The sequence below is a fragment of the Xenopus tropicalis genome, chromosome 6, assembly GCF_000004195.4.
Source record: "Xenopus tropicalis strain Nigerian chromosome 6, UCB_Xtro_10.0, whole genome shotgun sequence".
In the NCBI taxonomy this organism is placed as follows: Eukaryota; Metazoa; Chordata; class Amphibia; order Anura; family Pipidae; genus Xenopus; species Xenopus tropicalis.
In genome coordinates, this window is record NC_030682.2 from 29,463,255 (window position 1) to 29,477,418 (window position 14,164).

Genomic DNA, 14,164 nt, shown 5'->3' on the forward strand with positions numbered 1-14,164 from the left:
ACTTTCGTAATGGATACGAAAAACTCGCGTTTTTACGCAAAAATCGTATTGGTAACGAAAAATTCGTAAAGAATCCGAAAAAATCGCAAAACATACGAAAAAGTCGCAAAATGTTCGTTTTCAAGTCGGAACTTTTCCAATTCGGGTCGGATTCGTGGGTTAGTAAATCAGCCCCTATAAGTTTGTGCCAGCATTTTTTTATGTGTAACAGATTTTGCCAGACTAATTTAATTGCCTTTCTTGAGGAGGTGAGCAAGAACCTTAATGCTTGAATGGCAGTGGATGTCATCTACTTTGACTTTGCGAAAGCATTTGATACAGTACCTCACAGAAAGTTAATGATAAAATTTAGGAATATTGGCCTGGAATATAATATTTGTACTTGAATGGAAAACTGGCTGAAGGATAGAGTACAAAGAGTGGTGGTAAATGGAACATTTTCTAATTGGACCAGTGTTGTTAGTGGAGTAGCGCAGGGGTCAGTCCTTGGTCCTTTGCTTTTTAACTTGTTTATTAATGACCTGGAGGTGGGCATAGAGAGTACTGTTTCTATTTTTGCTGACGATACTAAAGTGCGCAAACCTATAGGTTCCATCCAGGATGCTGCCGCTTTGCAGAGCGATTTGACACAATTGAAAAACTGGGCAGCAAAATGGAAAATTAGGTTCAATGTTGAAAAGTGCAAAGTTATGCACTTTGGTAGAAATAATATAATAAATAATTATACACTAAATGGTAGTGTTTTGGGGGATCCTTAATTGAGAAGGATCTGGTGATTTTTATAGATAGATTACTAATGCCAATAAAGTACTCTCTTGCTTCAAAAAGGGCATTGGCAACATCATTTTGCCTCTTTATAGGGGTCTGCTCACCTTGAATATGCAGTGCAGTTTTGGGCTCCAGTCCTTAAGAAGGATATTAATGAGCTGGAGAGAGTGCAGAGACTGCAACTAAACTGGTAAAGGGGATGGAAGATTTAAACTATGAGGTTAGACTGTCAGGGTTGTCAGGGTTGTTTTCTCTGGAAAAGAGGCGCTTGTGTGGGGACATAATTACTCTGTACAAGTACAATAGAGGGCATTATAGGCAGATAGGGGGTGCTCTTTTTTTCCCATAAAAACAATCAGTGCACCAGAGCCCCCCCCCCCCTTTACATTAGAGGAAGGGAACTTTCATATGAAGCAGCGTAGGTGGTTTTTCACGGTGAGGGCAGTGAGGTTGGGGAATGCCCTTCCTAGTGATGTTGTAATGGCAGATTATGATAATGCCTTTAAGAGGGGCCTGGATGAGTTCTTGGACAAGCATAGTATCCAAGGCTATTGTGATACTAAAATCTACAGTTAGCATTGATGTTCGTATATATATTTTATGTATGTGAGTGTATAGATAGGTAAGTATAGGTTGTGTGTACAGGGTTCACTTGGAGGGGTTAAACTTGAAGGACTCTGGTCTTTTTTCAACCCTATGTAACTATATTATCTGTCTTAAAAACATTGGTAACTCCAAAATTTGAGCTATTGCACCCCAAGCACAAAACTGAATGTTTCCATTAAGGGTGAAGACATACAGAGCTACTAGTAGCAGCTACTTGTCATGGCTACTAAAATAGACAATGCTGATCATTTACTGATAATTGTCTCTACGTGTGTTTTAGCAGAGGCAATTCTCAGTATTGTCTATGGCAGGGGATTTTCTGGTGTTTGGTAGGCGTGACAAGTAGCTGCTACTAAGTAGCTTTGTGTGTCTTCGCCCTAACACAACATGTAGAAGAAAGCAACTCTTCTCCTGCTGAATTTTTGTCTCATGCAGTGGTTTTACAGAGGTCTGGTAATCACTTGGCTTCTGCTGTTGTTTGAGTGCTCAGAACTGGCAGTCAGGAACGTGTTGTTAAACAGGAAAAAAGATTAAACTACTGGGAACCCTTCTGTATGGCCTAGTTCAATAAATCTGCAATGGAGTTTTAAGCCAGAGGTGAAGGATTATAAAGGATATTTAAAAAAAAACACACAGCTACATTGATAATTACTGTAAATGAACCCATCACATCAGAAAAACACATGCCATAGCGTGTCAGGCAGACGAGCGGGTGTCATTGCCTTTGGCTCTAATAGTTTTTGGCCTAGCTAAGGCACATGGAGTTTTTTTCATTATCATGAACTGCGTTACCTGGATGTCATAAATTGCAGTAATGACTTTGGACTTTGGAATCAACAAAAACTCTTGTTACATATATTTAGTTATATGTATGTATGTATGTATAGCTTTATTTATAAAGCATTACTTATGTACGCAGCGCTGTACAGTAGAATAGATTAATACAAACAGGGGGTTATTAAAATAATAATAGATAAATACAAAGTATAATAATACATACAAATAAATAAAAGGCACAGTTGCAATAAGTTAAGAGTCAAAGAGACAAGAGGATGGAGGTCCCTGCCCCTTAGAGCTTACAATCTAGATGCATGACACATATGCTGGTAACAGGCAGACCACCCTTCATAAATTAGAAGATTTTTAGATTGAATTTGGCCCAAAGATTGACTTTTGAGATTATCTCAAGTTCCTGCCAAATAGTGTTACATGTAGTAGCTAGCGCAAACTAAATCTGTTGATTCGTCCCCTTCAGGCCAGGTCATCAACTTATTTGCCCGATTATGGGCCCTACCTGACAGATAGCTGGCCAAAAATTGGACAGGGTTAAAGATCCCTGCAGGACAAGTTCCACAATAGTGTGCTGCACAGGCACTTACTATCAAGTATAAGTCCATTTTGGGTAAAGATCCGCTCATTTGGCGACTTCGCCAGATGAGCAGATCTTAAGGTGTATGGCCATCTTAAATGTAAGTGTTTCAGGCTGAAAGTACATTTATTTACTTATGGTGATTGGAGTGGAATGGTTTCCAGGCCGGGAGAGTTTGTAGCAATGGCAGGGGTCTCAGTCTTAATGCCCATTAGGCTAAGATTTGGATAGAATACCTGTTTACTCTACTAGATAAATTTTAAAACTCCAGCTTCAAGGACATTTAGGGTGAGATTTTTAGAACTGGCTGAATGATTGATACGCCAATATTTTCCTATATAAACTTTATTATGAACTAAAGAGGGGCCTAAAAAAGGTTGAACCTTAAAGAGTTGTCTGGAACTGCAAAAAGTCCAACAACCACTAAATAGTCTTCATATGGAGAATGTTTTGGCAATTTGGGTAGAATAGATGTTTCAAGGCAACAAAGCTTTATTGTAAATCTCTATGCATAATTTCCCTCTGTAGCATATTGTGCAAATAAAATGCCCTGTACATTCAGTAGGAACAACAGTAGTAGTAGTACTTTTCATGTTCCTGTATTCTAGTGATAATAAATAGGATTCAATAATAAGAACATTGACCATTTTCTTGATATGCTAATATTAAGGGGATATTCCCATAAATCTTTGGGTAAAAAATCATGAGATGAGCAAAATGTAACGTTTTGGCTGTTGCTGAACTACAGCAGATACTCAGCCACCCAGCCTTGCTGTTAAGCATATGACCTAAGGCTGTTAAAGACATTTTATTAATATTTACAGGCATTATTACAGAAACATCAGGTTAAACAGCAGAAGAGATAACACCTGTGTTATATAACACTTTGCTAGTCATTACATCAGACATGACAAAGGGTTCATTAGTGTTCAGAGTGATAAGATCTTCTCAGAATCAGATGTTATTCTCAGGTCAACTGCCTTTTGGAATAAGCCAGAAATACTGCAGCTACGGAAGTGATGGGCGAGGCACTTGTTTCACCAAACACTGTATTGGGAGCAAAAGGGCCACATGACAGTCAGTTATCAGTTTACAGTCATACTGCAGTGCCCTTGGGCTGCTAGATATTGGCTGCTGAATTAGCATATTGAATTAATGGCTAACCTATTGGCCCTTATACTGGACCAAAATGTCTATTGGACGATGCAGAAAACCCTTTCTAAATCTATATTTGTGTTCTGAGACTGTCAACACTGATTGTAATGGTATGGGGATTTCTTATCCAGAAACCTGATATTAAGAAAGATCCAAATTACAGAGGGGCCATCTTCCAGTCCATTTTAAGCTAAATTTCTTTGAAATATTTATTTTTTTATTGTAACAATATATTGGTAGCTTTATTCTATGGCGTTTCTATGGAGAAGAGAGCGAGTGCTGAAATCAGTGCTGAAAACAAGTGTATTTCAAGTCATGTAAAGACATGGACCATAGGAACAGAGCCATGCATCACAGTTTTATCCCTGTGGTACATTTATCTTCCAATATCAACTTCTACATTAATTGACTGAGGCTATTACTAGGAATTAAAATATTTGAGGGGGAAAGTTGACTTCCATTTAAGGTTCCCTATAATGTAGATAAAAGCAATCTAAGATGGTTTGTAATTTGTCATCACGGTTTTGTTGTTTGTGTCTTTTGTACTATTTATATTTGTATCTTGTGAAGTGGAATTTAAAGGTGTGGTATACCGTTTAAGCTTTTGTTTGTTATAGAATATTCTATTCCTAGCAACTCATTAATTCCTAGTCATTCATCTTCATTATTTTTCTTATAGGTTTTTAGTTATTTGCCTTCCTTTCCTGCCTCTGTTTTTCAGATGGGGGTCATTGGCCTGACAGACAAAAAACTATTACTCTGTGGGGCTACAATTTTTTTTATTATTGTTACTTTTAATTTCTTATATTCCTATTCAGTCCATTGCCTATTTATATAGGCGAACACCCCCTTTAAATTGTTTGCTTTGATAATTAGTTGAGGGCCTGGCACATAACCATAAGCAATAGAAATAAGAATAACAATAGAAATGTAGTATTTTGGTTTAATGGTATATTAAACAGTTGTCACAGCAGGTCTATATTTATAACATGCTTTTTTAAGTTTAACCAACTATTTATAGATATGGGATTTTAAACATTCTCTCATACACTCCTTCATACACCAACATAACTGCATGCTGACTCTTTTGCACAAACATAGTTTCCCCATGGGGTTTTAGGAAAATTACACCCTCGCCATAGCTCAGTTATTTCCTGCCTTTTAGCTGCTGTTTACAATACGCAGTTTTTCTTTGATCACCTTTAAATGCCAGAAGCCCAGTTTGTGCTGGATCCACAGGAGTCTGGCTGCTGTGGGGGAAATGGAAAGAAGTCATGCAGAGAAGCTGAACAAACCTAATTCTTCTAATGGAGAACTTTAGGGATTGTGAGGAGACAGGGGACAATGCAGTGTATTTCCAAGAAGGGGACGTTGGATTTAAGTGTTCTTCTCCTGTGTTTCTGTAATTTGTGCATTGTGCAGGGAATATGCTTCATGTAACAGGTTATAATTATGCCAGTGAGGGACCCCCCCAGATATTTTTACTGTTTCACTTATTTTTACAGAACATAAACTAGAAACTAAAGCTGTACTGTCCCATGTATACAGCCTGCCGGCCTGACTGATTATTATTGTTTTTAACATGTATTTATAAAGCGCCAACATATTCCGCAGCGCTGTGCAATGATACATACCTATCAAGCAGGTTAGAAAACCATGTCAGGAGTTAGGTGCGTTTATGTAGCCCTCTGCCAGAAGGTTTGTCTAGGCCCTGATCCAGTCTTTGGTCTAGGGGCTAAATGTTCAAATCATTGTGTCACTATATTAATGGGCAAATCTGGTAAAGATCTGCTTGTTTGGCAAGGTTACCAGATTTGGGAGGGAGAGCAGTGAGCTTAGAGACAGTTGGCTGTACCAAAAATGTGAGAAGAGAGTGTTGGGGGGTTGATACATGTATTTAGCTATAATGTACTCGTGGGAATATTTACATCACACTAAATCCTGTTATCGGGGGTTTCATTATAGGGATTGTTCACCTTTAAATTTAGTTTCAGAATGACATAGACATTAATATACATTTTTGAATTAGCCTGTTTGTATCCTGGATATGCAGCCGGGTCCCAGGTAATAGAATTATGTTGGCAGTGCTGCCGTCACTAAGATTATTGTAGATTGTTAGTATTTCCTCCATATACTTAATAATTTAGCTACAGGAAATGGCTTCTTCATTCTGTGTAATGCTTGGCTGTAAGTGGTTGGGGGTGGGAGACAATCCAAACAAACTGGGGCGAGTGTTTAGGATTCATATTAAGGCTGTTTGGTGTACGAGAGCTGCCAGAATGTTACCTTACATGGCAGGACCGAGTCTTTCCTGTATAACTGTTTCACTTCATAGATTCTAAAAGAAAACCAAAGTTTACATACAGTGTGTGATTATATTTTACTGCACATACACCGCACTCACACATATTTTTTCATTATGAAACACTCGCTTACACACACAGGCACAGACAGACATTCACAGAGACACACACAGGGGTACACACCGAGACAAGGGGCAGAACAATAAATGAACAAACAATGGTTAAAGATTAAAACTATGAGTCCCTTGTTCTTAAAGACTATGATCTAACAGAATTGTATATACACAGACACAAGCAGAGTCTCACAATCATTCACGCAGAAGCTAATGCACACGCATACAAACACACACGAGCCTGCAGCAGCTCTTCCTAATGCTGCATAATCCCTCTCTTAATAAAGGGTTCACTAGGCCTGAACTATTGCCTTATATTTTGAACCATCTTCAGCTTCAGTGTGCCACAGTACTGCAATCCTGTGTGAGCCCAGGCAGGTTGGGGTCATTTTTTTGGACATAGAGTTAAACCGTGTAGAACAAGTAAAAGACACAATTGCCACTTAATTTTATTAACAGTACTTTGGCAAGAGAATAGTGACAGTTAAATCTAAAGGTCACTTGGAAAGTTCTGGTATTATCCAATGTTTATTGCCTGAGAATAATATCCCCATGCCATTGGTAGAGACCGTCAAACACAGAGTCAACTAAGTTCTTGTTCTAGTGACCCTGTCTTGTTTTTTTGCCTTATTATATTTTCGTTATCTCTTCGATCAAAGTGTAATAAGATCTCGAAAAAAATTAAGACTGAATCATTTTATTGCAATGGACATGGAGTTTTTATACTTATAATAATGCCAATTGCCCTCAGCCCACACCAGTTCTCCCTTCCTTATAGTTGTTATCTTCTGTATCAGCTTCCCCATCTCATTGGCCTCATAAATTAGGGTTGTCCAACTCGAATTGTGCAAACTACATCCATCCTGCACTAGGTGTGAGCCCTTGTATATGGGGCTTTGTCACCTTCTCCAATAATTCCTGCATCAGGCAAACTTGGCTTATGAGTGGGTGATTTTAACTGAATCATTGTCTGTACCTAAGGGGCAAAAATTTGTTTTTTTTTAGATAATTAGACAAAAAATTTCTTTAAAAAACATTATTTTTATTTTCAGTAAAGAAAAGAAAGGATTTTTCTCAAGATTCAAAAAAAAAGAAAAAACTGAGAAACCCCCAACGGTTGGAGTGTTTACTATGGTGAGTTACTGCGTCATTTGTGAAAGTGCCTAGAATTTAGCTAAGATCAATTTTACAGTGGGGGGTGGTAGGCGAGATCTGTTCACCCAGCCTATGCAACGCTGTCATGGATGGTTAAAGTAAAATACACGCAACTGTTTCACTGATAAAGTTTTAGACTTTGCTAATTATGTATGTTTTGTTATGAATTCATACATATTCAGGAGAAATAGGGGGTCACATTTTATTCCTGGGGTGCTATGGGAATTCTGCTGTTTGCAGTGGCCCACTACTAGTGTAGTAACTATCATCACTTTCCATTTAAGTAAATGGAAAGCAGTCTAGGGCAGGTAGTGCTTCATGATAAATATAATGCGCTCCTGGATTTGCTTGTTTAAATGTTCCCTAATTATATATGTATGTGTTAGATCTGCCAAAAAATAATGTCAATGGAGCCCAATGGACAGACTTGGTACAAATGGTAAGACGCAGGCTCTCATGCACAAGATTGGCATTTGGCTGTCATGGAACCTCTTTTTCCCTAAGGATCACAAGCTGTCCAGACCTAGGGAATAGAAGTTATCTCTTAGTTATATTATGGTAAATTAGGGGATATGCCATTGGAGAAAAAGGCAGTAAAAGGTTATTAGAATGTAATTTTAACACAAAGAAATGCATGATGCACATTTGTTGCGTTTCAGTTTCGCTATTCTAGTACATCGGATCGGATTTTAATGCTGTTCGGTACCATAGCATCGATTTCCCATGGGGCTGCTTTGCCGCTAATGATGATTGTGTTCGGGGACATGACAGACAGCTTTGTTAATGTCGGACAGGTTGGTTCAGGTAAGTCTAGAATAAAACTTTTTGTTTATCTTATGTATACATTGGTTCACATGCTATTTGTGTGCGCAGCAATGTAGTAGCACAGCGCTGGTAACATATTTCATATACAGCACTGGCCTTCAGTTTAGTTATGGTGGGCAGAACAACCCTTCTCTGCATATTTACTTTATCATTAACTGATTTGTCTGTTGCCATTTATACATTAAATACTGTAGACACAGTAGACACATTTGGTACAAACACAGATAGAATCACCTTTGCTGCTTTCTAAAGATGGAAGGGATTGTCATATTGCTTTCTTTAGATAGCACAATATGATTATACAGTGGAGGAAATAATTATTTGACCCCTCACTGATTTTGTAAGTTTGTCCAATGACAAAGAAATGAAAAGTCTCAGAACAGTATCATTTCAATGGTAGGTTTATTTTAACAGTGGCAGATAGCACATCAAAAGGAAAATCGAAAAAATAACTTTAAATAAAAGATAGCAACTGATTTGCATTTCATTGAGTGAAATAAGTTTTTGAACCCCTACCAACCATTAAGAGTTCTGGCTCCCACAGAGTGGTTAGACACTTCTACTCAATTAGTCAACCTCATTAAGGACACCTGTCTTAACTAGTCACCTGTATAAAAGACACCTGTCCACAGAATCAATCAATCAAGCAGACTCCAAACTCTCCAACATGGGAAAGACCAAAGAGCTGTCCAAGGATGTCAGAGACAAAATTGTAGACCTGCACAAGGCTGGAATGGGCTACAAAACCATTAGCAAGAAGCTGGGAGAGAAGGTGACAACTGTTGGTGCGATTGTTCGAAAATGGAAGGAGCACAAAATGACCATCAATCGACCTCGCTCTGGGGCTCCACGCAAGATCTCACCTCGTGGGGTGTCAATGATTCTGAGAAAGGTGAAAAAGCATCCTAGAACTACACGGGAGGAGTTAGTTAATGACCTCAAATTAGCAGGGACCACAGTCACCAAGAAAACCATTGGAAACACATTACACCGCAATGGATTAAAATCCTGCAGGGCTCGCAAGGTCCCCCTGCTCAAGAAGGCACATGTGCAGGCCCGTCTGAAGTTTGCCAATGAACACCTGAATGATTCTGTGAGTGACTGGGAGAAGGTGCTGTGGTCTGATGAGACCAAAATAGAGCTCTTTGGCATTAACTCAACTCGCTGTGTTTGGAGGAAGAAAAATGCTGCCTATGACCCCCAAAACACCGTCCCCTCCGTCAAGCATGGGGGTGGAAACATTTTGCTTTGGGGGTGTTTTTCTGCTAAGGGCACAGGACAACTTATTCGCATTAACGGGAAAATGGACGGAGACATGTATCGTGAAATCCTGAAAGACAACCTCCTTCCCTCTGCCAGGAAACTGAAAATGGGTCGTGGATGGGTGTTCCAGCACGACAATGACCCAAAACATACAGCAAAGGCAACAAAGGAGTGGCTCAAGAAGAAGCACATTAAGGTCATGGAGTGGCCTAGTCAGTCTCCGGACCTTAATCCAATAGAAAACCTATGGAGGGAGCTCAAGCTCAGAGTTGCACAGAGACAGCCTCGAAACCTTAGGGATTTAGAGATGATCTGCAAAGAGGAGTGGACCAACATTCCTCCTAAAATGTGCGCAAACTTGGTCATCAATTACAAGAAACGTTTGACCTCTGTGCTTGCAAACAAGGGTTTTTCCACTAAGTATTAAGTCTTCTTTTGTTAGAGGGTTCAAAAACTTATTTCACTCAATGAAATGCAAATCAGTTGCTATCTTTTATTTAAAGTTATTTTTTCGATTTTCCTTTTGATGTGCTATCTGCCACTGTTAAAATAAACCTACCATTGAAATGATACTGTTCTGAGACTTTTCATTTCTTTGTCATTGGACAAACTTACAAAATCAGTGAGGGGTCAAATAATTATTTCCTCCACTGTATATATATATATTTTTTAAATATGCACAGATCACTTTTTCTATTCATGTTTACATTTATAGTTGTGAGTTACAGCTGCTTATCTTTTAGACAGTGCTGTATTATTGTATTGTTTACAGTGTGCATTCTGTTTGTATGGGAAAGGGTTGCCTGCAACCCTAATAGGTTTAAATACAGACTGCATTAGCATTGCTTGTCGGTAACAGCTGTACACTAAATCATGCACCACTTTCTGTTTAGGGAACTTTTCGTTGGAAGCTTTGATAAATGCCTCAAGAAACCTGCAGGAACAAATGACCACGTAAGCTCTAGTAGTTATTATTCCTGGTATATTTCAATGGAGTGCTTGGTCCTTAAAGGAAAACTAAACCCTAAAAATGAATACATATAGAAATGTCATATTTCATATAGTGAACAGCCTAAAGGTTCAGTGTCGCTATAGTAGTAATGATCCAGTGCTTGAAAGTTGTCACAGGGGGTCACCATACTCAGTGGGCTCTGGGCAGCTGTTGGGAAGCTAAATTTAGGGGTCATAGCAGATTATCAAGCAGAGAATTAGGATTGTCTGTCATAAAGGGTGGTGCTAGAGGGCTGATTATTAATTTTTTATGCTAACTGCACTGGTTTCAGAGCTGCCATGCACTAATAATTTGTATTATTTACTAATCAATATTATATTGTTACATTTATATAAAGTATATAGTGAGTGGGTCCCTAAGCTCAGGTAAGTGACAGCAGCACAGAGCATGTGCAGGGAATCAGCAGAAAAGAAGATGGGGAGCTACTGGGGCATCTTTGGGGGCACAGATCTTCCCTGCCAAAGGCTGTGGGTGCCTTGGGCTGGTACAGAAGCACAAAACATAATGTGCAACATTTCTAGCTACTTCTTTAGTTCAGGTTTAGTTCTTATGTTATCCTGTCTTCTTTAGCACCATCTTCTATATCAGTGCTGTCCAACTGGCGGCCCGCGGGCCGCATGCGGCCCGTGACCCCCCTCTGTGTGGCCCCCCACCTGTCTGGCTGCTTTGATGGCTTACTCTTGTGTAAGCTTTAAATGGTATCAGTACTGTGATTAACTGGCCCCCCTGCATGGTTCTCACCTCAGATTCAGGCTGTAATCAGGCTGTATTGTTTAAATATGTAATCCACTGTGTTGTTCACACCTTTTAATCTCTGCATTGTTCACCCCCTGCAGTGTTCACACCTCAGGCTCAGTCTGTAATCACCCATATTGTTCCCCTGTTCACACCTCAGGAGCAGTAGAAACCCACAAATAATCCCTGCACACTACAAAAAGAACATATACTGAGGTGGTACTGCAATTAAAAAGTTTTTTAATATATAGTTATTGTGCAGACTGTAGGAGCAATGCCAGCATTGTGTCACTGTAGGCTGCCTGTGTGTGCCATACACACAGGCATCATAGGGCAAGCAGAATATGGCACACACAGGCAGGGTAGGGAAAGCAGAGTATGGTACACACAGGCAGGGTAGGCAAGGCAGAGTATGGCACAAACCAGCCAAGAATGGCAAACACAGTGAAAATATGGCACATGCAGGCAGGGTAGGGAAGGCAGAGTATGGCACACACAGGCCAAGTATAGCAGAAACCAGCCAAGTATGGCACACAGGCAGGGTAGGGAAGGCAGAGTATGGCACACACAGGTAGGGTAGGGAAGGCAGAGTATGGCACACACAGGCAGGGTAGGGCAGGCAGAGTATGGCAAGTTTTTGCTGTACTACAACCATTAATATGGGTATGGTCATGTGATAACATGGGTGTGGTTTCAAGTGGGTGCGGTTTCAAAAAGGGGAGTAGTCAAAACTGGCTTCCATTATTGGCCCTCCACCACGTAGGTCGGAAAAATTCCGGCCCTCAGTACCACAGAAGTTGGACAGCACTGTTCTATATTGTGCACACAGCCTTTGCTTCAGTAGTAAGAGGCTATACGGCTTATTTGCAAACACAACTATAGACTACACTGAAAAGGTACTTGCATTGAGCACCAATGCACCCACTCTGCCTACTTTAATTAATAGTGCACAAGTGCGCCTATTGCTGTCCAAGGATGCAGTGTTTCCAGGGTTCCTACAGTGGGTTACGTCTACTACATAGCTGCTATAGTTGTGCTCCAAGCAAACTGTATGGCAGTGCCTTTATTGCCTTTCTGTCTATACAAAGTTATATTTTTATCTCTCTCAAAGACAAAGGTCATGAATTATTTCAACACAAGGTTACCTATTAACCAGAACTGTATATATATCATATGCCAGGGTGATCTCTTTTATCTGATCTAGGCATAGATGAAAAGAGTAAACTCAGGTAACATTTAAAGTACCAGATATGAAACCTCATACATAGCAACCAGGGCCGGATTTAACTTTGCGGCGCCCCGAGGCCGCCCCCGCCCCCCCCAGTGCATGCCGCCCCTAAACTTGTGCCGCCCTAGGCCCGGGCCTTTGTGGCCTTTCCACAAATCCGGGCCTGATAGCAACCTTAAAGGAGAAGAAAGGCTAAGTCACTTGGGGGTGCTAAAATGTTAAGCACCTCCATGTGACTTTAATCGCGTACCCCGGGCTGGTACCCCTGTTAGGAGAAAACAGCACCAGCCGGGGTACCTGGAGCGATGCGCTTCCTCCTTCCGGCTTCGTTTCGCTGCGACTAACACAATAGGTGCATGCGCAGTAGAGTGAAAAGCCGACTTGTCTGTTAAAGTTCAGCATTTCACTCTACTGCGCATGCGCGTGCGAACGATACAGGAAGGAGGAAGCGCTGCAGGTACCCCGGGCTGGTGCTGTTCTCTCCGAACGGGCACTAGCCCGGGGTAAAAGGTAAGCGATTCAAGTCACTTGGGGGTACCTAACATTTTGGCACCCCCAAGTGACTTTGCCTTTCCTTCTCCTTAAAGGGCAGTGTCACACAGGGAGATTAGTCGCCCTCCGACAAATCTTCATTACCGTGGGCGACTAATCTTCCTGCAATGCCATCCCACCAGCAAGAATGTAAAGCACCGGTGGGATGGCATACGCGTTGCTTCGTTTTCCCAAAGTCGCCCGAAGTTGCCTATCAAGGCAGTGTGCCACTGCTCTAAAGGGAATCTCTGCTCAAATACAAAATTATGCCTAATGAAAGCAAGTGCAATTCTAAACAACGTATAACCAATATACATGGCGCGGACGACTAATCTCCCCATGTGTAACAGCCCTTAAAGGCTGGTTGTGACTTTTTAAACAATGTAGAAGACACCAGTTGATTAAAGGAACAGTAACATCAAAATATGAAAGCATATAAAAGCAATAACAATATATATATATATATTTTATATATATAATGTACTGTTGCCCTGCACTGGTGTAACTGGTGGGTTTGCCTCAGAAAGACTATTATAGTTTATATAAACAAAGCTGCTGTGTAGCCATGGGGGCAGCCATTTTAATGAGAAAAGGCCCAGGTTACTTAGCGGATAACAGGTAAAAAGCTGCAGGCATACCTTCAGTTGTCTCAATAGTGCCCTTAAGTCTCCCCAAATTTCACCTGTTTAGATGATCAGAAGCCAAACAGGAAGAAAAAATGCTGAGCTGTGTAAAGAAGACTCCCAGAATAATCGCTCCTGCACAGACACTGCGACCAGCTACAGAGTAAGCGCATGCGCATTGAACATACCCTGTGAGTGCGCTTTCCATCTCATAAGCAGAAGCAGCTCGGGCAGAGTAGGTCACGCTCGCATCTAGGGGGAGTGAGAAGGTTTGCACATGCGCGTTTCCTTATGCGGCGCCATGTTGGATATCCAACATGGCGGCCGCAATAGAACAACTACAGCGATTTTGAAAATCAAAAAGTGCAGGCAATATACTGGCTTTCCAGGTAAAAAAAGGTAGCGATCAGCTACAGGGACATGAGGCCTTTCCAGTTATAGGGGGGGATCGCTTTATTAACCCTTTCCTAGCTCCTAT

The 14,164-nt window shown here is 40.6% G+C and overlaps 1 protein-coding gene across 1 annotated transcript in view; it reads left to right on the plus strand.

Moving 5' to 3' along the window:
* Positions 1-14,164, plus strand: part of LOC100496268 (ATP-dependent translocase ABCB1) — a 43,816-nt gene that overhangs the window by 6,060 nt on the left and 23,592 nt on the right. Inside the window, exons 3-5 of the mRNA XM_004921453.4 lie at positions 7,367-7,448; positions 8,129-8,273; positions 10,451-10,511. Coding sequence (XP_004921510.2) covers positions 7,367-7,448; positions 8,129-8,273; positions 10,451-10,511 — 288 coding nt within the window. The remainder of the gene's footprint in view (positions 1-7,366; positions 7,449-8,128; positions 8,274-10,450; positions 10,512-14,164) is intronic.